The 23,372-nt window shown below is 41.2% G+C and overlaps 2 protein-coding genes across 2 annotated transcripts in view; both read left to right on the top strand.

The window, feature by feature from the left end:
• The window catches only part of st3gal5 (ST3 beta-galactoside alpha-2,3-sialyltransferase 5), a 30,786-nt gene extending 19,559 nt beyond the window's left edge, over nucleotides 1–11,227 (top strand). Inside the window, exons 7-8 of the mRNA XM_061901516.1 lie at nucleotides 5,051–5,209; nucleotides 9,313–11,227. Coding sequence (XP_061757500.1) covers nucleotides 5,051–5,209; nucleotides 9,313–9,570 — 417 coding nt within the window. The 3' untranslated portion in view covers nucleotides 9,571–11,227. The remainder of the gene's footprint in view (nucleotides 1–5,050; nucleotides 5,210–9,312) is intronic.
• Nucleotides 11,228–16,899: 5,672 nt separating this feature from the next.
• The window catches only part of LOC133553386 (long-chain-fatty-acid--CoA ligase 1-like), a 55,381-nt gene continuing 48,908 nt past the window's right edge, over nucleotides 16,900–23,372 (top strand). Inside the window, exon 1 of the mRNA XM_061901517.1 lies at nucleotides 16,900–17,021. The gene's annotated coding sequence lies outside the window, so the exon portion shown is untranslated. The remainder of the gene's footprint in view (nucleotides 17,022–23,372) is intronic.

A 23,372-nucleotide genomic window follows, 5' to 3' on the forward strand; every position in this document is an offset into this window, starting at 1 on the left:
GGAGGCAGATCCAGAAGTCCACAAAAAAAGCACCGCAGAGGTCACGAAAGTGCCACCCCTTGTCACACAGTCCCAAAGGGTCCCGGACCAAAAGGATTAAAAAAAAATATATATATATATATATATATATATATATATATATATATATATAATAACAACACATGAAAACAAGAGGGAAACACAAAAGGATGACACAAGAGCACAGAGCTCCTGCCAACAGCAGCCACTACAACGGCGCCTACTTGGAAAAAGGACTGTATTGCAGAGATGTAACGATAAACGGTATTAAAGATGCCGGCAACAAAAGTCATAAAGGTTTGTATTACCATTTGGAATCAAAATTATGGAAAAAACAGAGATTGATAACAGCACTTTGATAAACTCAAGGATTGATTGGTGCAGGCTTGCTATCTTTATTGTTAATATGATGAAAACAAGAGATAGGCTTCTTTCCTCGTTAAAAACAGCATTCCCCAAACTAATCGTCTATAAACACATTACTGTTTGAGCAACTAATCTATTCAGCTGTGCACATTGTACCTACAAGCTGTGCTCTCTTAAAACGAAATTATGATGATCGATCTTTCCTTAAAGGAAAAGAGACGAGGTGTTTTTATGGTACGTTCAAGTACCGCTGAACAAAGTAGGACAACCTACGCCAGAAGTAATTCATAAGTACAATAATAAATCTTAGGTGCAACAGTAAAACAGATTTTATATATATATATATAATTAGTACAACAATAAAATGTTAGCTATTAAAACAGATAAAACACTAAGACTAAAACAACAGTGAAACATAGGAAACACAGGACATGCAAAATAGTAAGTTTTTTGTCTATTTTAGTTATGCTTATAAAACCATTTGAATACATTCAACAATACTGCGATAATGTTAACCGTAATAATTTTGGTCACAATAACTGTGATGTGAATTGCACATGTTGTTACATGCCTACCGTATTGTTTCACACATCTTTACAGAAGGTCTTCTAAACCTGGAAGAAAGAGAAAACATATGGACACACTTCACTGTTGCTATGCTAGACAATGTTACATGTCGTAAACCCTTTGGCTCCATTTTCTCTGGTAAAAATACAACCAACTTAAAGCGCAATCTGCAGGTTAATCATCAGGACATCTACGCAACAGTAAGTAGGCCGAAGCTAATATTTCCAAACAACTCATACTGTACTGAATTACTGTTACTATTAAAAGACGTAAAGAAGGAGCAAGACTGCTTACTCAAACACTACTTTTGTTGTACACTATGGGTGAGCTTGCCCGTCAATCTAATAAACAAGATACTTGTACAGTGCGCTATAATCGATGTCCACTGTTCTGCTATTAATTGCATACACAAAAGAGGACAAGTATGCAAGATATATACTGTATACATCTTAGATTTATAAGACTAGTTAGTATATTTAAACGGGACAGTGGCTAAGATGTCAATTGTGCACACTCAGCGTTGTTGTACAAAATATAGAGTAAAAGTAGTTTTTTCATATGACCATTCTAGTAATATATTATTCAACATTTGAAAACAATGCTTAATTTCAGCTAAGGTAATAACACACAGAAAGTTAAAGTATGGTCTTGCACCCATCACTACTTATGCTTTCCCGCCCTCTTTTGTTAGATAGATAGATAGATAGATAGATAGATAGTACTTTATTGATTCCTTCAGGAGAGTTCCATCCATCATCTTCCGCTTATCCGAGGTCGGGTCGCGGGGGCAACAGCCTAAGCAGGGAAACCCAGACTTCCCTCTCCCCAGCCACTTCGTCTAGCTCTTCCCGGGGGATCCCGAGGCGTTCCCAGGCCAGCCGGGAGACATAGTCTTCCCAACGTGTCCTGGGTCTTCCCCGTGGCCTCCTACCGGTTGGACGTGCCCTAAACACCTCCCTAGGGAGGCGTTCGGGTGGCATCCTGACCAGATGCCCGAACCACCTCATCTGGCTCCTCTCGATGTGAAGGAGCAGCGGCTTTACTTTGAGTCCCTCCCGGATGGCAGAGCTTCTCACCCTATCTCTAAGGGAGAGCCCCGCCACACGGCGGAGGGAACTCATTTCGGCCGCTTGTACCCGTGATCTTATCCTTTCGGTCATGACCCAAAGCTCATGACCATAGGTGAGGATGGGAACGTAGATCGACCGGTAAATTGAGAGCTTTGCCTTCCGGCTCAGCTCCTTCTTCACCACAATGGATCGGTACAACGTCCGCATTACTGAAGACGCCGCACCGATCCGCCTGTCGATCTCACGATCCACTCTTCCCTCACTCGTGAACAAGACTCCTAGGTACTTGAACTCCTCCACTTGGGACAGGGTCTCCTCCCCAACCCGGAGATGGCACTCCACCCTTTTCCGGGCGAGAACCATGGACTCGGACTTGGAGGTGCTGATTCTCATTCCGGTCGCTTCACACTCGGCTGCGAACCGATCCAGCGAGAGCTGAAGATCCCGGTCAGATGAAGCCATCAGGACCACATCATCTGCAAAAAGCAGAGACCTAATCCTGCGGTTACCAAACCGGAACCCCTCAACGCCTTGACTGCGCCTAGAAATTCTGTCCATAAAAGTTATGAACAGAATCGGTGACAAAGGACAGCCTTGGCGGAGTCCAACCCTCACTGGAAATGTGTTCGACTTACTGCCGGCAATGCGGACCAAGCTCTGGCACTGATCGTACAGGGAACGGACCGCCACAATAAGACAGTCCGATACCCCATACTCTCTGAGCACTCCCCACAGGACTTCCCGAGGGACACGGTCGAATGCCTTCTCCAAGTCCACAAAGCACATATAGACTGGTTGGGCAAACTCCCATGCACCCTCAAGAACCCTGCCGAGAGTATAGAGCTGGTCCACAGTTCCACGGCCAGGACGAAAACCACACTGTTCCTCCTGAATCCGAGGTTCGACTATCCGACGTAGCCTCCTCTCCAGTACACCTGAATAAACCTTACCGGGAAGGCTGAGGAGTGTGATCCCACGATAGTTGGAACACACCCTCCGGTCGCCCTTCTTAAAGAGAGGAACCACCACCCCGGTCTGCCAATCCAGAGGTACCGCCCCCGATGTCCACGCGATGCTGCAAAGTCTTGTCAACCAAGACAGCCCCACAGCATCCAGAGCCTTAAGGAACTCCGGGCGGATCTCATCCACCCCTGGGGCCTTGCCACCGAGGAGCTTTTTAACTACCTCAGCGACCTCAGCCCCAGAAATAGGAGAGTCCACCACTGATTCCCCAGGCACTGCTTCCTCATAGGAAGACGTGTTGGTGGGATTGAGGAGGTCTTCGAAGTATTCCTTCCACCTATCCACAACATCCGCAGTCGAGGTCAGCAGAACACCATCCGCACCATACACGGTGTTGATAGTGCACTGCTTCCCCTTCCTGAGGCGGCGGACGGTGGTCCAGAATCGCTTCGAAGCCGTCCGGAAGTCGTTTTCCATGGCTTCCCCGAACTCTTCCCATGTCCGAGTTTTTGCCTTCGCGACCGCTGAAGCTGCACACCGCTTGGCCTGTCGGTACCTGTCCACTGCCTCCGGAGTCCTATGAGCCAAAAGGACCCGATAGGACTCCTTCTTCAGCTTGACGGCATCCCTCACCGCTGGTGTCCACCAAGGGGTTTTAGGATTGCCGCCCCGACAGGCACCAACTACCTTGCGGCCACAGCTCCGATCTGCCGCCTCGACAATAGAGGTGCGGAACATGGTCCACTCGGACTCAATGTCCAGCACCTCCCTCGTGACATGTTCAAAGTTCTTCCGGAGGTGGGAATTGAAACTTTGTCTGACAGGAGACTCTGCCAGACGTTCCCAGCAGACCCTCAGGAGAGTTCCTTCAGGAAAATTGAAATTCCAGCAGCAGTGTACAGAGTTGAGATCAATTTAAAAAAAAAAAAAGTAAAAAGTAAATAATGGGGGTTTAAAAGGAAAAAAAATTGAGAAATATTACAAAAAGAATAAAAACAATGGGAATAACAATATAACAGTAAAATAAGAATATAACAAGACAAAGTAGGCAGTAGTGACCATGTTATGAAAACGTATTGCACAGTTAATGTTTTGCATCCCCTGTCATCCTAATACCCCCCGTCCCCCGTCCGAGAGAGGAGTTGTACAGTCTAATGGCGTGTGGGACAAAGGAGTTCTTGAGTCTATTAGTCCTGCACTTGGGATGAAGCAGTCTAGCACTGAACAGGCTCCTCTGGCTACTGATAACGCTATGCAGAGGGTGACTGGCATCATCCAGGATGCTCACTAGTTTGTCCACAGTCCTCTTCTCTGCCACCGTCACCAGTGAGTCCAGTTTCATTCCGATTGTAGAACCGGCCCGCCTGATCAGTTTCTCAAGTCTGGAGCTGTCCTTCTTAGATGTACTGCCCCCCCAGCACACTACCATGTAGAATAGAACACTCACCAGGTTCCGAAACTCCTCCTCTCTGCCGTCCCTGATGCACCCGACGATGGCTGTGTCATCCGCGTACTTCTGGATGTGACACAGCTCTGAGTTGTAGCAGAAGTCAGCGGTGTACAGGGTGAAGAGAAGAGGGGCCAGCACCGTTCCCTGCGTTCCCACCGTTGATAGGGCCTTTTAAGATGGTCAAGTCTGGGGATCAACAACATTAAAGGTTTATACATTGACAACACTTTTGCTTCTTCTCAGCAACTTTGTAACAAATATTCATTTCCAAAGCGACCACAAAAGGGACAAGCGCTAGAAAATGGATGGCTGAAAGTCATCTATTAGTGCTAGACTAGCTTTATTCAAAATGCAAGCTCTATTCGTACTTATTGCACCAAGGTCCACCTGGCTAAGATGTATGACAGAATATCGGTAGTATATTAAATTAAATCTCCATCCACATGAGTAGAGTTGTTGACAAAACACTTTCACTTACTGCCACGCTTGCTTTGTCTAAATAGAAGCCAAAAAAAGTTAACTGTTTGTCATGTGGTAGTTTTACGCCAAGATTTTTGTTTAAACTACATTTTTAAACAAAAGCAAACACATTACACACCTATGCTTTGTACTGCAGCCTTTCTTGGATTGGCTGTTTTTCTGGCAAAATGTTCCTGATGAAATCCCCCTCGAACGCAACAGGATCAGACTCTTAAATCCACTTGTCATCAAAGAGACTGCGTTGGATCTACTACATTTTTCTCCCCCTACAACTCGTCTGTGGGGCTGGGACAAGGTATGAGACCCTTTCCACACCAGTCTGAGAGTAACATAAATGTGACAAAGTAGATTAGGCAAAATAGAGTTATACTGTAACCTGTGTCCAGAATGAAAAACAACTTTAAACAGGCTTCAATCTCAGCAATGAAACTACAGTATGAACTTTATTGTAAAATTAGACACTATCTTTGTAATTGAAATGAATGTGCAGTATATTGAATTAGTCAATCCATCCATGTATCATTTAACTGTACAAACAGTTTTTTGGTAACTTTTTGAATAAATCTGTGTGTGTGTAGCTTCTCAGTCATTCGGTCATTATAATCCGCAAAGATTAAATGGAGGCACTTGGAGTCTTGTTTTAAAATGTTTCTCTACTTCTATATATTAAGTAGTTTTGTCAAGCGCTTAAAAAAACGCGTGTGCGTGTGCGTGTGTGTGTGTGTGATAAATTAGAATGTAACCAAAAAGTGTATTTATTTCAGTAATTTAATTCAAAAAGTGAAACTAGTATATTTTATACCTATATTACACACATATATCAAGTATTTACTTCTTTTAATTTTGATGATTATAGCTGAAAACCAATTCCCAAATTCTTTATCCCACAAAATTAGAATATTACTTAAGGCCAGTAGAACAAGTACAGACCCTGTTTCCATATGAGTTTGGAAATTGTGTTAGATGTAAATATAAACGGAATACAATGATTTGCAAATCCTTTTTAACCCATATTCAGTTGTATATGCTACAAAGACAAGATATTTGATGTTCAAACTCACAAACTTTATTTTTTTTGCAAATAATAATTTCATGGCTGCAACATGTGCTTAAGTAGTTGGGAAAGGGCATGTTCACCACTGTGTTACATCACCTTTTCTTTTAACAACACTCAATAAACGTTTGGGAACTGAGGAAACTAATTGGTGAAGCTTTGAAAGTGGAATTCTTTCTCATTCTTGTTTTATGTAGAGCTTCAGTCGTTCAACAGTCCGGGGTCTCCGCTGTCGTATTTTACGCTTCATAATGCGCCACACATTTTCGATGGGAGACAGGTCTGGACTGTAGGCGGGCTAGGAAAGTACCCGCACTCTTTTACTACGAAATTGCGCTGTTGTAACACGTGGCTTTGCATTGTCTTGCTGAAATAAGCAGGGGCATCCATGATAATGTTGCTTGGATGACAACATATGTTGCTCCAAAACCTGTATGGACCATTCAGCATTAATGGTGCCTTCACAAATGTGTAAGTTACCCCTGCCTTGGGCACCAATACACCCCCACACCGTCACAGATGCTGGCTTTTGAACTTTGCGCCTATAACAATCTGGTTATTTTCCTCTTTGTTCCGGAGGACACCACGTCCACGGTTTCCAAATATAATTTGAAATGTGGATTCGTCAGACCACTGAACACTTTTCCACTTTGCATCAGTCCATCTTAGGTGAGCTCGGGGCCAGCGAAGCCAGTGGCGTTTCTGGGAGTTGTTGATAAATGGGTTTTGCTTTGCATAGTAGAGTTTTAACTTGCACTCACAGATGTAGCAACCGACTGTAGTTACTGACAGTGGGTTTTCTGAAATGTTCCTGAGCCCATGTGGTGATATCCTTTACACACTGATGTTGGTTTTTGATGCAGTACCGCCTGAGGGATCAAAGGTCCGTAATATCATCGCTTACGTGCAGTGATTTCTCCAGATTCTCTGAACTTTTTGATGATTTTACAGACCATAGATGGTAAAATTCCTAAATTCCTAGCAATAGCTCGTTGAGAAATGTTGTTCTAGAAACTGTTCAACAATTTGCTTACAAATTGGTGACCCTCGCCCCATCCTTGTTTGTGAATTACTTAGCATTTCATGGAAGCTGCTTTTATACCCAATCATGGCACCCAGCTGTTCCCAATTAGCCTCCACACCTGTGAGATATTCCAAATAAGTGTTTGGTGAGCATTTCTCAACTTTATCAGTATTTATTGCCACCTTTCCCAACTTCTTTGTCACGTGTTGCTGGCATCAAATTCTAAAGTAAATGATTATTTGCAAAAAAAGAAAAATGTTAATCAGTTTGAACATCAAATATGTTGTCTTTCTAGCATATTCAACTGAATATGGGTTGAAAATTATTCGCAAATCATTGTATTCCGTTTATAATTTACATCTAACACAATTTCCCAACTCATGGAAACAGGGTTTGTATTGTGAAAATGTTGGCCAACTGTATTTGAATATGTACAGCACTCTATATAAATATATATATATATATATATATATATATATATATATATATATATATATATATATATATATAAAACTTAGATTTATATCGCGCTTTTCTAAACACTCAAAGCGCTCACAAAGAAGTGGGAACTCATCATTCATTCACACCTGGTGGTGCTAAGCTAGATCAGTAGCCACAGCTGCCCTGGGGTAGACTGATGGAAGCGTGGCTGTCAGTTTGCGCTTACGGCCCCTCCGACTACCACCTATCATTCATTCACCAGTGTGAGCGGCACCGGGGTCAAAGGGTGAAGTGTCCTGCCCAAGGACACAACGGCAGCGATTTTTTTGGATGTCAATAGGTGGTAAGCGAACCTGCAACCCTCAGGTTTCTGGCCGGCCGCTCTACCCACTACGCCATGCCGCCCCTAAATACTTGGTCAGGGCTTATTTTACCTGAAGTACTGCAGTACTAGAACGCGTCGCATGGAGTTAATTATTCTGCGGCATTTGTGTTATGACAGCCCAGATTCTGCGGCACTCCCTGTCTCAGATTGCTCTGATATTGGCCTTCAGCTCTCCTGCTTTGTTGGGTCTGGCGTATTGCATTTTCCTCTTGACAATACCCCATAAGGTTAAGGTCAGATGAGTGTGCTGGCCAATTAAGGACAGGGGTTACATCGTCCTTTAACCAGTTACTGGTAGTTTTGGCACGGTGTGCAGGTGATCTGACCAATCTAAGTCTATGAGCACGAACTGATGAAGCCTACTCGGATGAGCGGCGAAACGACTTCTGAGACAAACCAAGCAGTCCATTTGCGATTGAATGCTCTGAGATGACAATGACCTGGATGAATGAGAACCTTCATAAACAGGCTATAAGCCACAAATATAATTTTTGTGGAAAATAGTTATTTACACAGAAATGTTTTGTAAATGTTTATTTACATACCTTAATTGTTTCCAAACGATGCCTGTGACATGGCAGTAAAACAGCTGACCAGCAAAACAGAAGTCATGGACCCAATAGCTTCGGAAGCTAGCTCTCCAATCAGCTAAAGAGACTCAATAACTCCACAGAGATGTTTTGGTAAATTTCGGAAACTGAAACAATAGAAAAATAGTGTCATTGTGAGTTAATAATAATAACAATGACACACATAAATATGTTAGCATAGTAGCTTATGCTAACAACGCTAGCTGAAATACATTACGATAGCATGAAGCATGAAAACACTCCTACAGACATTACACATAGGACAGTTTAATAAGTAAATAATGTTTTAGTTATAAATAAATGAATCATTCATACATGTAGAAAAGCTATGGATGGCTAGAATAAAGAACACCAATTGTAATTGCGGTAGGTTCATAGCTGAGTTTAAACAGAATGCAGCCCCTGCAGCACCAAAATTCTACACACATTACCCCATAGAAAACCGTATGAAAATGTTTTTTTATTTTATTTTTTTAATTTGCAAAAAAATTTAAAATATAAAATAAAATGTACAAAAGTATTCACAGCATTTGCTCAATACTTTGTTGGAGCACCATTGGCAACAATTACAGCCTCAAGTCTTTTTGAATACGATGCCACAAGCTTTGCACACCTACTGGCTGTTTTGCCTATTCTTCTTTGCTGCCAAAGGTGCATCAACAAAGTATTGCAAGGCTGTGAATACTTATGTACATATGTTTTTAAATAAATTTGGAAAACAAAACTTCCATTTCAGTAATTGTGTTTGTAGAATGAATTTTAAGGACAAAAATTAATTAATTCCATTATGAAATAAGCCTGTAACATAGCAAAATGTGGATAAAGTAAAGCTCTCTGAATAATTCCCAGATGCACTGTATCACATAGATCTGACAAAGCAATAATGAGTTGTCTCATTGTGCAGAATGTACCCACCCTTGGTGTGACCGCGCTGGATTTGGCTAGTTTGCTGTGTGACGAGGTAAGCTTGGCGGGCTTTGGCTACAACCTGGCCCAACACGAGGCGCCACTGCACTACTATGACCAAATGACCATGAGTGCCATGCTGTGGCAGAAGATGCACAATGTTAGTCGGGAGACCCAAATCCTCAAAAGCCTTATCACAGAGGGAATCATCACTGACCTGACGGGAGGTATTCACTGCTCCTTCTGCCCCCAATAAGATAACCATGTACACTTTCTCATCATGGGGTTTTCTCATCAAGGACAAAGTGACATTGCATTGTGGGAATGTTCCAACAAGGTAAAGCTTTTACTGAAATATTTTGTGCATTTTATAAACATATGACCAATATTAAAGTCACCAATTGTATTTTTGGTAACAAAACACTGCTATGTATATGTATGTATACAGTTGCAAGAAAAAAGTATGTGAACCCTTCGGGATTACTGGGATTTCTGCATGAATTGGTGATAAAATATCTTCTGCTCTTCATCAAAGTCACAACAAGAGACAGTCGTTTTCCACCCTGCACTGTGGATGTTCACATGTTGTGTTCAATAAAAAGATGAAAACGTATATTTTTTTGTGCGGTATTAGTTTAAGCAGACTATTGTTGTGGCTTTGTTGAATATCATAACACGTTTTATGACCAATTTATGCAGAACTTCAAGTAATCAACCCGAGGGTCCCTGGTTCAATCCCCACCGAGTACCAACCTTGTCACGTCCGTTGTGTCCTGAGCAAGACACTTCACCCTTGCTCCTGATGGGTGCTGGTTAGCGCCTTGCATGGCAGCTCCCTCCATCAGTGTGTGAATGTGTGTGTGAATGGGTAAATGTGAAAGTAGTGTCAAAGCGCTTTGAGTACCTTGAAGGTAGAAAAGCGCTATACAAGTACAACCCATTTATCATTTATTTATTTATTTATAATCCCAAAGGGTTTACATACTTTTTCTTGCAACTATATATGCTGTATTTGTACACATGAATACATTCCTTCACTAAATATTATCTTGGCTCTCTGTAGTCCATTAGCAATCAGAGCGAAACACTATTTTTTATTTTTTAGAAATAATGAATTATGGATTGTAATGCATGTAAGCGAAGACTGTTTTATTTGTAAGAAATAGGGGTTGATCGATCAGAAAATTATATCTACAAGAGTAACAAAACAGAATAGGAAGATTTTTGAATGATATTTCAAACTTAGACACATTCTTAAGTTAAGAGCATTGCTGTTTTTAATACTCCTCAAATGTTTGAAACAATCCACAAATGTACTTGTTAACAGGAATACTTAATGTTGTGTTTATCAATCCAAACATGATCAAACATAACTGTTTTTTGTTTAAATATGCATTTTTTTTTTATTTAGGGCAGAACCAACCAGGCTGCCCTAAATAAATAAAAAACTTCATATTTAAAGGTTAGTGCATGTGCCTCACAATACAAGGGTCCGGAGTAGTCCTGAGTTCAATCCCGGGCCCTGGATCTTTCTTTGTGGAGTTTACATGTTTTCCCCGTGAGTGCGTGGGTTCCCTCTGGGTACTACGGCTTCCTCCCACCTCCAAAGACATGCAGTTGGGGATAGGTTGAGTGGCAACACTAAATTGGCCCTAGTGTGTGAGTGTGAGTGTTGTCTGTCTCTCTGTGTTGGGTGTACCCCGCCTTCCACCCGAATGCAGCTGAGATATGCTCCAGCACCCCCCGCGACCCCAAAAAAGGGACAATCGGTTGAAGATGGATGGATTCTCTGACATGCCCTGATAATGATGTGTTGAAAAAGCCTTAAATACAAATTGCACATGTTTTTACACTGGGTGGTTCTTCTTGACCTAAATAAATACATTGATCCATGCAAGATGGGAATGAACTTGGTTTATGTGTAAAATGTTTCATTTTTTTCTTACTGGGCTTTGTTATATCATTTATTTATTTGCCCACATTTTTTCCAAGCTTCCTCAACTTGAAATGCTGACTGCGCAGTTTACTTTGACAACGTATGGCCATTCCAACAAATTGGTGCCCTTTGCTAGATACAATTGTGATCAAAATTATTCAACCCCACACAATTTTGGTGTTTTATTACGTATTTTGTTTATAGTCTTATCAAATAAAGATGTGTCAAATAGACAAATGCAACTTAAATTGTAACACGGTATTTTACAAAATACCAAAAAAGGACATTTTTCTTAATATGTCATTGACAAAATTATTCAACCCCCTAGTTACATGCATCTTTAGTACTTAGTAGAACACCCTTTGGCAGTAATTACCTCCTTCAAACGTGATACATAACCGGACACAAGCTTCTTGCAACGATCTACAGGTATTTTAGCCCATTCCTCTTGGGCAAAGGCCTCCAGTTTATTCATATTCTTGGGCTTGCGTGCTGCAACTGCCTTCTTCAAGTCCCACCACAGGTTTTCTATAGGATTTAGGTCTGGCGACTGTGAAGGCCACTCCAGAGTCTTCCAGCCCTTCTTCTGCAACCACTCTGATGTTGATTTGGAGGATCGTTGTCCTGTTGGAAGGTCCAACGTCTCCCAAGCCTCAGCTTTGTTACTGACTTTGTGACATTTGCAGCTAATATATCTTGGTAGGAAATAGAATTCAAAATGCCTTGAACGCGCTGGAGATTCCCGGTACCTGAGGCAGAGAAACAGCCCCAGAGCATGATTGACCCCCCACCATGCTTAACGGTAGGCAAGGTGGTCTTCTCTTTGTAAGCTTCATTTTTTCTCCTCTAGACATAACGTTGATTCATAGGCCCAAAGAGTTCCAGTTTTGTCTCATCACTCCATAGAACAGTTTCCCAAAACCTTTGGGGTTTGTCCAGATGATTTTTGGCATACTTGAGTCTATTTTCTTGTGCCTGGTAGTCAGAAGTGGGGTGCGCTTGGGAGTTCTGGCATGGAGGCCTTCATCTCGAAGTGCGCGCCTTATTGTCTTGGACGAAACCTGCGTTCCCCCCTCTGCAATGTCCTGTTGTAGTTCCTCAGTTGTTACCCGGGGGTTTTTCACTACTGTACGCTTCAAATACCGGACAGCATTTGCACACAGCATCCTCTTTCTACCACGCCCAAGTAGTGTTTCCACTGTGCCTTTAGCTTTAAACTTGCGAATTATGCTCCCAACTGTGTCTCTTGGAATGTGTAATGTCTTTGCTATTTTCTTATATCCATATCCTTTCTTATGAAGAGAAATTACCTCCTCTCTTGACTTATTTGACCACTCCCTGGACTTCACCATGTTGCAAATACACCATTGACCATCTACAAGAAGCTGAGCGTCACAGTCTTTTTCAATCAGTTTAATTGTTGCTCGTTATGGTTCTAATCACATCTACAGGTGTATCGGTTGGGGACATCTCTACGCTGCTGATCCGCTTGAGATGGTTTCCTGTGGACGGGACTCTCGCTGCTGTCTTGGAGCCACTATGGATTGAACTTTCACAGTATCATGTTAGACCCGCTCGACATCCATTGCTTTCGGTCCCCTAGAGGGGGGGGGGGGGGTTGCCCACATCTGAGGTCCTCTCCAAGGTTTCTCATAGTCAGCATTGTCACTGGCGTCCCACTGGATGTGAATTCTCCCTGCCCACTGGGTGTGAGTTTTCCTTGCCCTTTTGTGGGTTCTTCCGAGGATGTTGTAGTCGTAATGATTTGTGCAGTCCTTTGAGACATTTGTGATTTGGGGCTATATAAATAAACATTGATTGATTGATTGATTTTCAACACCTGATTGAAAAGACCTTATTCAAATTCTGTTCTTAAGAGTTATGATCTTCAAAGGGTTGAATAATTTTGTCGATGAGATATTAAGAGAAATGAAACTGTTTGGTATGTTACAAAATATAATGTTGTAATTCAAGTTGCATTTGTCTATTTAATGCATCTTTATTTGATATGACTATAAACAAAATACGGAATAAATGTCGGGGCTTCACTGTGGTAGAGGGGTTAGTGCGTCTGCCTCACAATACGAAGGTCCTGCAGTCCTGGGTTCAATCTCAGGCTCGGGATCTTTCTGTATGGAGTTTGCATGTTCTCCCAGTGAGTGCGTGGGTTCCATCCGGGTACTCTGGCTTCCTCCCACCTCCAAAGACATGCACCTGGGGATAGGTTGATTGGCAACACTAAATTGGCCGTAGTGTGTGAATGTGAGTGTGAATGTTGTCTGTCTATCTATGTTGGCCCTGCGATGAGGTGGCGACTTGTCCAGGGTGTACCCCCGCCTTCCGCCCGATTGTAGCTGAGATAGGCGCCAGCGCCTCCCGCGACCCCGAAAGGGAATAAGCGGTAGAAAATGGATGGATGGATTTTCAGAATGTGTTGCTTCTATTTTTGGCTGAAGGGAAAGACAAAGAAAACAATCTGAAGTCGTCTTTATTTTTTAGTTGTAATGCCATGGTTTTAATAGTCTGGCCGGCGTGTGCACAGATTTTCCTCCATACGACCCCTGAGCCAAAATGAGTTTGACACCCCTGTTTACTGTATTTCCTTATAATGCAACTGTTATCTTACAAGCTGTTCCAGATACTGTAAGTGTACCTATGACGCAATCACTGATTAGTACTATTTGACCTTTCACCACTTCTTGTGACATGGAGCAAATGGGCTTATTGCCATTACCTTTGGATTTGTATGCTTTGATTTTATATATATATATATATATATATATATATATATATATATATATTTTAGGGGTGTGGGAAAAAATCGATTCGAATACGTTGTGCGATTCAGAATCGATTCTCATTTTTAAAAAATCTTTTTTTTTTTTTTTAAATCAATCCAACAAACCACTACACAGCAATACCATAACAATGCAATCCAATTCCAAAACCAAACCTGACCCAGCAACACTCGGAACTGCAATAAACAGAGCAATTGAGTGGAGACACAAACACGACACAGAACAAACCAAAAGTAGTGAAACAAAAATGAATATTATCAACAACAGTATCAGTATTAGTTATAATTTCAGCATTGCAGTGATTAAAAATCCCTCATTGACATTATCATTAGACATCTATAAAAAAAGAACAATAGCGTCACAGTGGCTTACACTTGCATTGCATCTCATAAGCTTGACAACACACTGTGTCCAATATTTTCACAAAGATAAAATAAGTCACATTTTAGGTTTGTTTAATAGTTAAAACAAATTTACATCATTGCAATGAGTTGATAAAACATTGTCCCCTACAATTATAAAAGCTTTTTTTTTTTTTAAATCTACTACTCTGCTAGCATGTCAGCAGACTGGGGTAGATCCGGCTGAAATCTTATGTATTGAATGAATACAGAATCGTTTTGAATTGGAAAAATATCATTTTTGAATCGAGAATCGAATCTGATAAATCGATATATTATCGAATCGTGACCCCAAGAATCGATATTGAATTGTATCGTGTGACACCCAAAGATTCGCAGCCCAAATATATATATATATATAGCTGTGATGGGGTGGCAACTTGTCCAGGGTGTACACCGCCTTCCGCCCGATTGTAGCTGAGATAGGCACCAGCGACCCCAAAGGGAATAAGTGCTAGAAAATGGATATATACTATGTGCGTGTGTGTGTGTATATGTATATATATATATATATATATATATATAGTCAAGAAAATAAGTATTTGAACACCCTGCTATTTTGCAAGTTCTCCCACTTAGAAATCATGGAGGGGTCTGAAATGTTCATGGTAGGTGCATGTACACTGTATGAGAGACAACCTAAAAAGAAAAATCCAGAAATCACAATCTATGATTTTTCAACAATTTATTCGTGTGATACAGCTGAAAATAAGTATTTGAACACCTGTCCATCAGCTAGAATTCCGACCCTCAAAGACCTGTTAGTCCGCCTTTAAAAGTCCTCCTCCACTCCACTGTATTCTCCTGAATCAGATGCACCTGTGTGAAGTCGTTAGCTGCATAAAGCCACCTGTCTACTCCATACAATCAGTAAGACCCAAACATTCAGCATGGCTAAGAGCAAAGAGCTGTCCAAAGACACCAGAGACAAAATTGTACAACTCCACAAGGATGGAAAGGGCTACGGAGAAATTGCCAAGCAGCTTGGTGAAAAAAGGTCCACTGTTGGAGCAATAATTAGAAAATGGAAGAAGGTAAACATGACGCTCAATCTCAATCGGAGTGGAGCCCCATGCAAGATATCACCTCGTGGGGTCTCAATGATGCTAAGAAAGGTGAGGAATCAGCCCAGGACTACATGGCAGGACTTGGTCAATGACCTGAAAAGCGCTGGGACCACTGTTTCCATGGTCACTGTTGGTAATACACTAAGACGTCATGGTTTGAAATCATGCATGGCACGGAAGGTTCCCCAGCTTAAACCATCACATGTTAAGGCTCGTCTTAAGTTTGCCAATGGATGATCCAGAGGAGTCATGGGAGAAAGTTTTGTGGACAGATGAGACCAAAATGTACCTTTTTGGTCATAATTCCACTATGCGTGTTTGGAGGAAGAAGAATGATGCGTACCATCCCAAGAACACCATCCCTACTGTGAAGCATGAGGGTGGTAGCATCATGCTTTGGGGGTGTTTTTCTGCTCATGGGACAGGACGACTGTACTGTATTAAGGAGAGGATGACTGCAGCCATGTATTGTGAGATTTTGGCCAAAAAACTCCTTCCCCCAGTCAGATCATTGAAGATAAGTTGTGGCTGGATCTTCCAACATGACAATGACCCAAAGCACACAGCCAGGAAAACCAAGAAGTGGCTTTGTAAGAACCATATCAAGGTTCCGGAGTGGCCTAGTCAGTCTCCAGACCTAAATCCAATTTAAAATCTTTTGAGGGAGCTGAAAGTCCGTGTTACTCAGCGACAGCCCAGAAACTTGACTGATCTACAGAAGATCTGTGTGGAGGAGTGGGCCAAAATCCCTCCTGCAGTCTGTGCAAACCTGGTGAAGAACTGCAGGAAACGTTTGACCTCTGTAATTGCAAACAAAGGCTACTCTACTAAATATTAATGTTGGTGTTCAAATACTTATTTTCAGCTTTATCACACAAATTGTTAAGAAAAATCATGGATTATGATATCTGGATGTTTCTTTTTAGGTTATCTCTCATACAGTGGACACGCACCTACCGTGAAAATTTCAGACCCCTCCATGATTTCTAAGTGGGAGAACTTGCAAAATAGCAGGGTGTTCAAATACTTATTTTCTTGATTGTATATGTATATATCTAGACACGTGTAAGTAGCTCACACATTTGGTAATCTATTAAATACCTACTTCAATTCACCTATTGTACTAAAGATATTTGCCAAGGCTGGACTCAACCACATACGAACAATAACTAATCACGAGGAGCATGATTTAATATATGTTTGTATTTATTTGTTCCAGCGATGTCAATATTGTAGGTAATAAAATTACACTAGTTTAAAAAAAATACATGTCAGTTAAAGTACTGAAACAATATAATAAAATGGTTAATAATTACTTGGAAGTAAGTGTTTATGTGTCCAGTGGAGTGAAACTAATGTAGCCGCACGAAAGTACAGTACAGGACTGTCCATGCAGCGAAGACGTGTTTTACTTTGAAAACTCAGACCGGAAGTTGAATTTCCTGACACGCCCACTCAACATCTCGTGGCCAAGAAGAAGAAGCCGGGTCAAGCGCTAACAACAGGTGGGCACTTCCTAAAAACTTTTATTTGATCACATTTCAAGCCAAACTACTGAAAACGAACACTTCCGATATACTACATTGACCAATTAAACGTATTTGTTGGAGAACGTAGCTTTAGGAACATAAGTAACGACTCTGTATTGACATCTTTCACGTCGGAAGGTCAGCACAACTGCGCCGTTTTCATTGTTGCACGACACGCGCACTGTCACTCTAAACTGCTCTTTACTCTTGCTGAGATTTCATATATTTTTTCACTGAACCCACAATATTATGATGTGCAAAATTTGAAAGTGTCTCCGTTTTTAACCATAAGATACATTTAGATCAATGAATTACCGGTACCATGAATTGATTAACGTGGACCCCGACTTAAACAAGTTGAAAAACTTATTCGGGTGTTACCATTTAGTGCTCAATTGTACGGAATATGTACTGAACTGTGCAATCTACTAATAAATGTTGCAATCAATGGACAAGACATGTATTGTTCTTACAAAAATACACATCCATCCATCCATTTTCTACCGCTTATTCCCTTTTTTGGGGTCACGGGGGGCGCTGGCGCCTATCTCAGCTACAATCGGGCGGAAGGCGGGGTACACCCTGGACAAGTCGCCACCTCATCGCAGGGCCAACACAGATAGACAGTTAATTGTATTGTGCGTTTCCCTACTGCCTATGTGTCAAAGTCAAGGCCCGCAGGCCAGATCCGGCCCGCAAATGAATTATCAATGGGATGATATTTGATTAGTGTTAGTATTAATTTGAACCGGCCCTCAGGCCACAGCAGCCTGCTGCTGTTTTGCACGCACCGGTACGCCATCAGTGCTAGGAATTTTCAAAATGGGGTCCCTGGGGGACCCCATCAAGTCATAAAAATGAACTTACAATGTCATGATGTGCATAATGCTTCATTTTAAAGTGTCTCCGTTTTTAACCATAAGATACTTTAAGTAAGATTTAAAGAGTGTCCTCAGTTTTAAGACATCCATCCATCCATCCATCTTCTTTCGCTTATCCGAGGTCGGGTCACGGGGGCAGCAGCCTAAACAGGGAAGCCCAGACTTCGTCTAGCTCCTCCCGGAAATCCCGAGGTGTTCCCAGGCCAGCCGGGAGACATAGTCTTACCAATGTGTCCTTGGTCTTCCCCGTGGCCTCCTACCGGTTGGACGTGCCCTAAACACCCGAACAACCTCATCTGGCTCCTCTCGATGTGGAGGAGCAGCGGCTTTACTTTGAGTTCCTCCCGGACAACAGAGCTTCTCACCCTATCTCTAAGGGAGAGCCCCGCCACCCGGCGGAGGAAACTCTTTTCGGCCGCTTTTACCCTTGATCTTATCCTTTCGGTCATGACCCAAAGCTCATGACCATAGGTGAGGATGGGAACGTAGATCGACCGGTAAATTGAGAGCTTTGCCTTCCGGCTCAGCTCCTTCTTCACCACAACGGATCGGTACAACGTCCGCATTTTAAGACATCATAATCATTATTATTAAATATTGTTTCCGTTGCTCCGTTACAATTCACTAAATTGTTCTGAGAAATTGATTCTGAATGAATTGGTAAAAAAAATGTACTGTGCCAGTTGTGTGCATGCAGTACTTGGTCACATGGTATGGCAACATATAATTTACTGCAAGTACTACTATAGGTACTAATTCATATATACTTTAGTTTAGTGACTTCAGTTGTTGATTGGTTGATAGGTTTGTAGTTAAATGCAACTTGTTTGTGATTGGTTGATAGTTTGGTTTGTACAAGTTACCTTATAGCCCTGTGATATGGTGTTATTGGTTAAATACTGTACACATATCATGATGTGTATTTCTGGTCTTGTCATCTTCGTCCGGACCGAAAGGTGACACAGCAGCTTGGCTGAATCAAAAGAGACGTCTGAGACACTTTACTGAACCAAAAGTTGCTTTATTACAAGCGATTGTCATTTAGACAGGTCTGCAGTACCCGGAGGAATCTTAGTCAAAAATGGAGGATTCCTACCTGAGAAGCCAAACCAAAATTGTATATATTCCTTCTTTGTCTGTCTGGGTGTCTATAAACAGCACCACCTGACCATAAAAGGAGATGTTTATGTGTAAGTGTCTGGAAAAGTACTGCTTTAAGTCATAACTTAAAGGTTGGTGTTTGAACTACACAGGTAGTCTACTCTCAAGGATATGGCTATCACTTTTGCATTCCAAAGTCCCAATTAGGGCCTCCTTTCTATGAGAAGTGATCTAATTCACCTGTGAATATCAAACTAACTTATCTTACCATGTGCTCAACCTGAAGTACCACTGTGTACTCAAACTTGAGGGTTTGCTTTCTCCAAGATGAATAGGATCATTCACCATACTGTACATAGAACAAAATTAGTTAAATAATACACTTTAATCACTAGCAATCTGATGCTAGTCAGCATAATTTGTTTGAATGCACAATCTACTTCCTCTTTGGAAATACTGGCGGTAAGTGGAAACAAGTACTAATCTTAAAAGTGGTGTAATTTTAAACCGTCCTGTGTAAATCGTGCTTATTGCAGGAGTTGAACTGTTAATCTTATAGTGCTTTTTTAGGGCTGTGTAATAGACACACTATATGATATAAATGATTTTTATTTCTGTGATGATAGAGCTTTAAATACTGTACCGTCATGTTGGTGACACAATCTAGCTGTGTTTCAAAAATTTGACAGCAGACAAGCAAACCGCCGCTTCTTCAACACAAAGTAGCGTCCTCACTATAGCGGCTAACGTCCCTCTGTTACCAAGTCATTAATTCTTGTCTCCATGGCAGAAAAATAAACATACCTTTCTTACAAGTATCATTGTTACTGGAGGACAATGACTGGCTTAATATGGTACACTACACACAATAAGCCATGTTGACCGCTAGAGATGGTGGTTCGGCTTCAAGCGGGAATATGTCGAATAGACAACTTTAATTTGTCGTGTGGGGCACAAACGTTGCTACCAAAAGTAGCATTACTGCTAATGTGTAGCATCATTTGAAAAGTCACCTTGCTAATAACTTTAATAAATACAGTTTTGGTAAACTGACTTAGTTGTGATTTCCTTCTCTGCATGAAAGTTTAAAAGTAGCATATATTGGTGCAGTATGAACAAAAATGTTTTAATGGAGACATATAGAATCATCATACTGTTGTGGTTATATGCATCGTGTTCATTCGAGGCTAAGGCAAAATATCGTAATATATATCGTGATATTAAAAAAAGGCAATATCGCCCAGCCCAAGGATGAATGTTGTTTTGAAAATTGGAAAATACTGGAAGCAAGTCACTTTTATAGAATGTTTTTCGTTTGTATTTAAAGATTGATGGGCCTATGAGTGTTCTCATTCTTCAGGTTATTGTTATGCACACGGCATTCAACTGATCAGTTGTCTAAGAAGAGGTTTCGCATCTCATCCGAGTAGTTTTCATCAGTTCATACTTATAAACCTAAATTGGACAGATTTAATCTGAGCATTTAGGGCCTATCTATTTATCCTCTAACATGAGGAGCTTAAGCCCCGGAAGTATTGATTTTGTTATTTTGTGGTGTAAAAAATAATTTGTCCATCAACAATTACTAACCATAGAATTTGATTATTCATACACAGTATCCAATCTCCCCCTTCCTGGCGAGATGGGGGGAGATTGGATACTGTGTTCCTTAAGGCACCCCTTTAATTCTTCTTTTTTTTTGAAGATACAAACATTTTTCATAATGTGATTTATGTAACTGAGGTGTTGCTGTAGGTTGTTTAGTTTAGATGCAGTCATTAGTCATTTGTTCAACTTCTTTAGCAAGGTTTCCCCTTCCGCCACACCAAAATTAGATCCGCCACATCTTATATATAGGGGTTTTTACGTGAAAACAAATTAAAGTAATACAATTTATTTTAGCCTCCAGAGAAATTCACACAAATGCTCTATGTTTAACTTCTATTGCCAATCTTATGTTAAGAACTGGCCCAATTCCAACAGTATTTACTCCTGTGCACACATGTCCGTCTCCATTCTTCACTCCGAGACACACAACACTATTTCTTCATTCTCCGCCAATCCCCCTTACGGGTACGGACAGTGTGTTTGCCATCATCAGAACAATAAACATAAAATCAAAACATAAAACGTTACCACCAGCAGGTCATTACAGTATGAATGGATATACAGTGTAGAGCAGGGGTCACCAACCTTTTTGAAACCAAGAGCTACTTCTTGGATACTGATTAATTCGAAGGGCTACCAGTTTGATACACACTTAAATTAATTGCCAGAAATAGCCAATTTGCTCAATTAACTTTTAATATATATATATATATATATGTCTTAATTGGATTATCCAGAGAATAGTGCTCGATACCGTGGTAGAGCGCAATATGTATGTGTGGGAAAAATCACAAGACTACTTCATCTCTACAAAACTGTTTCATGAGGGGTTCCCTCAATCATCAGGAGATTTTAATGGAAGCATTCACATACAATGGTTTATATAGGGCACAGAGTGGGTAGGTACAGGCAGGCATAAGGGCGTGGTGATTGGTTCATGTGTTACCTAGGAGGTGTTTCCGTCTGTGACGGCATGCTGATATGATTTCACTGCGCTTGTTGAGTGATGACAGGTCTGGGTGATATATAATAAACAGTTTCTCTTTTAAGCATAGTATGCATCTTTTATTACCACTGTTGTAAGGTGTGCTGGATGCAAGAATTTGCCATGTTATTGAATATTCAACATTATTGTCTTTGAGGTTCCAAATGTGCTTGCTGAGTTCTGTAGAATTCCGCAAGGTCTGGCTTCTAAAGGAGGCCTTGTGATTATTCCATCTGGTTTTAAACTCTCCCTCGGTTAAACCTACGTACGTGTCGGATGTGTTAGTGTCCTTGCGTGTTACCTTTGCTTGGTAAACGACTGTTATTTGTAAGCACCCCCCGTTGAGAGGGCAATCAGGTTTCCTGCGGCAGTTACATTCCTTATTGGTTTCGGAGTCGTTCAGTCTGGGGGAAGGCAGTCCTTATGCAATTGCTTTGTTGTGATTTGAAATGATTTGTTGTATGTTATTCATACAGCTGTAGCTCAATTTAATGTTGTTCTTGTGTAATACTTTTCTTAGGGTGTTGCCTTTGGGGAAGTGTTTGTCGATCAGAGTGAGGAACTTGTGGCCGATATTAGTTGAGACATTTTTTCTGAATGGGGGGTTGTACCAGATGATGTTTCGTTTTCTGCTCTTTTTTGGTTGGTTTCCTGGCGTGGGTTCGTAGGTGAGGGTGAGGTTGTATCCGCTTTCATCAAGTGCTTTCTGGTACAGAGGGGTTACTTGGTCGAATTCAGCTTTGCTAGATGACAGCATCGATAGCCTTTTATTAACTCCGGTAGGTATTTTTTCGTGGTGGTGGGTGGGTGGATGGTTGCTGTCATGGTGCACGTATTGGAGTGTTGTGTTGGGTTTCGTGAATGGTTGGTAGCTGTTATTTCTCAGGTTGAAAGTGACGTCGAGGAAGTTGACGGTTTGCTTGTTGGCTTCAATCGTGATCCGTGGGCCGTTCTCTTTGAAGATTTGTGTCTCCTCTCAATTGCTCTGTTTATTGCAGTTCTGAGTGTTGCTGGGTCAGATTTGGTTTTGGAATTGGATTGCATTGTTAGTGTATTGCTGTGTAGTGGTTTGTTGGATTGATTTAAAAAAAAAAAAAAAAAGATTTTTTAAAAATGAGAATCGATTCTGAATCGCACAACGTATTCGAATCGATTTTTTCCCACACCCCTAATATATATATATATATATATATATATATATATATATATATATATATATATATATATATATATATATATATATAGATCATGGGCGGGGCTGACATTTTCACGGTAGGTGCATGTCCACTGTATGAGAGATAACCTAAAAAGAAAAATCCAGAAATCACAATCTATGATTTTTTCAACAATTTATTTGTGTGATGAAGCTGAAAAAAAGTATTTGAACACCAACATTAATATTTGGTAGAGTAGCCTTTGTTTGCAATTACAGAGGTCAAACGTTTCCTATAGTTCTTCACAAGGTTTTCACAGACTGCAGGAGGGATTTTGGCCCTAGATCAGTCAGGTTTCTGGGGTGTCGCTGATTAACACAGACTTGCAGCTCCCTCTAAAGATTTTCAATTGGATTTAGGTCTGGAGACTGGCTAGGCCACTCCGGAACCTTGATATGGTTCTTACAAAGCCACTGCTTGGTTTTCCTGGCTGTGTGCTTTGGATCATTGTCATGTTGGAAGATCCAGCCACGACTCATATTCAATGATCTGACTGAGGGAAGGAGTTTTTTGGCCAAAATCTCACAATACATGGCTG

This window comes from Nerophis ophidion, linkage group LG05, assembly GCF_033978795.1.
Source record: "Nerophis ophidion isolate RoL-2023_Sa linkage group LG05, RoL_Noph_v1.0, whole genome shotgun sequence".
Lineage (NCBI taxonomy): Eukaryota > Metazoa > Chordata > Actinopteri > Syngnathiformes > Syngnathidae > Nerophis > Nerophis ophidion.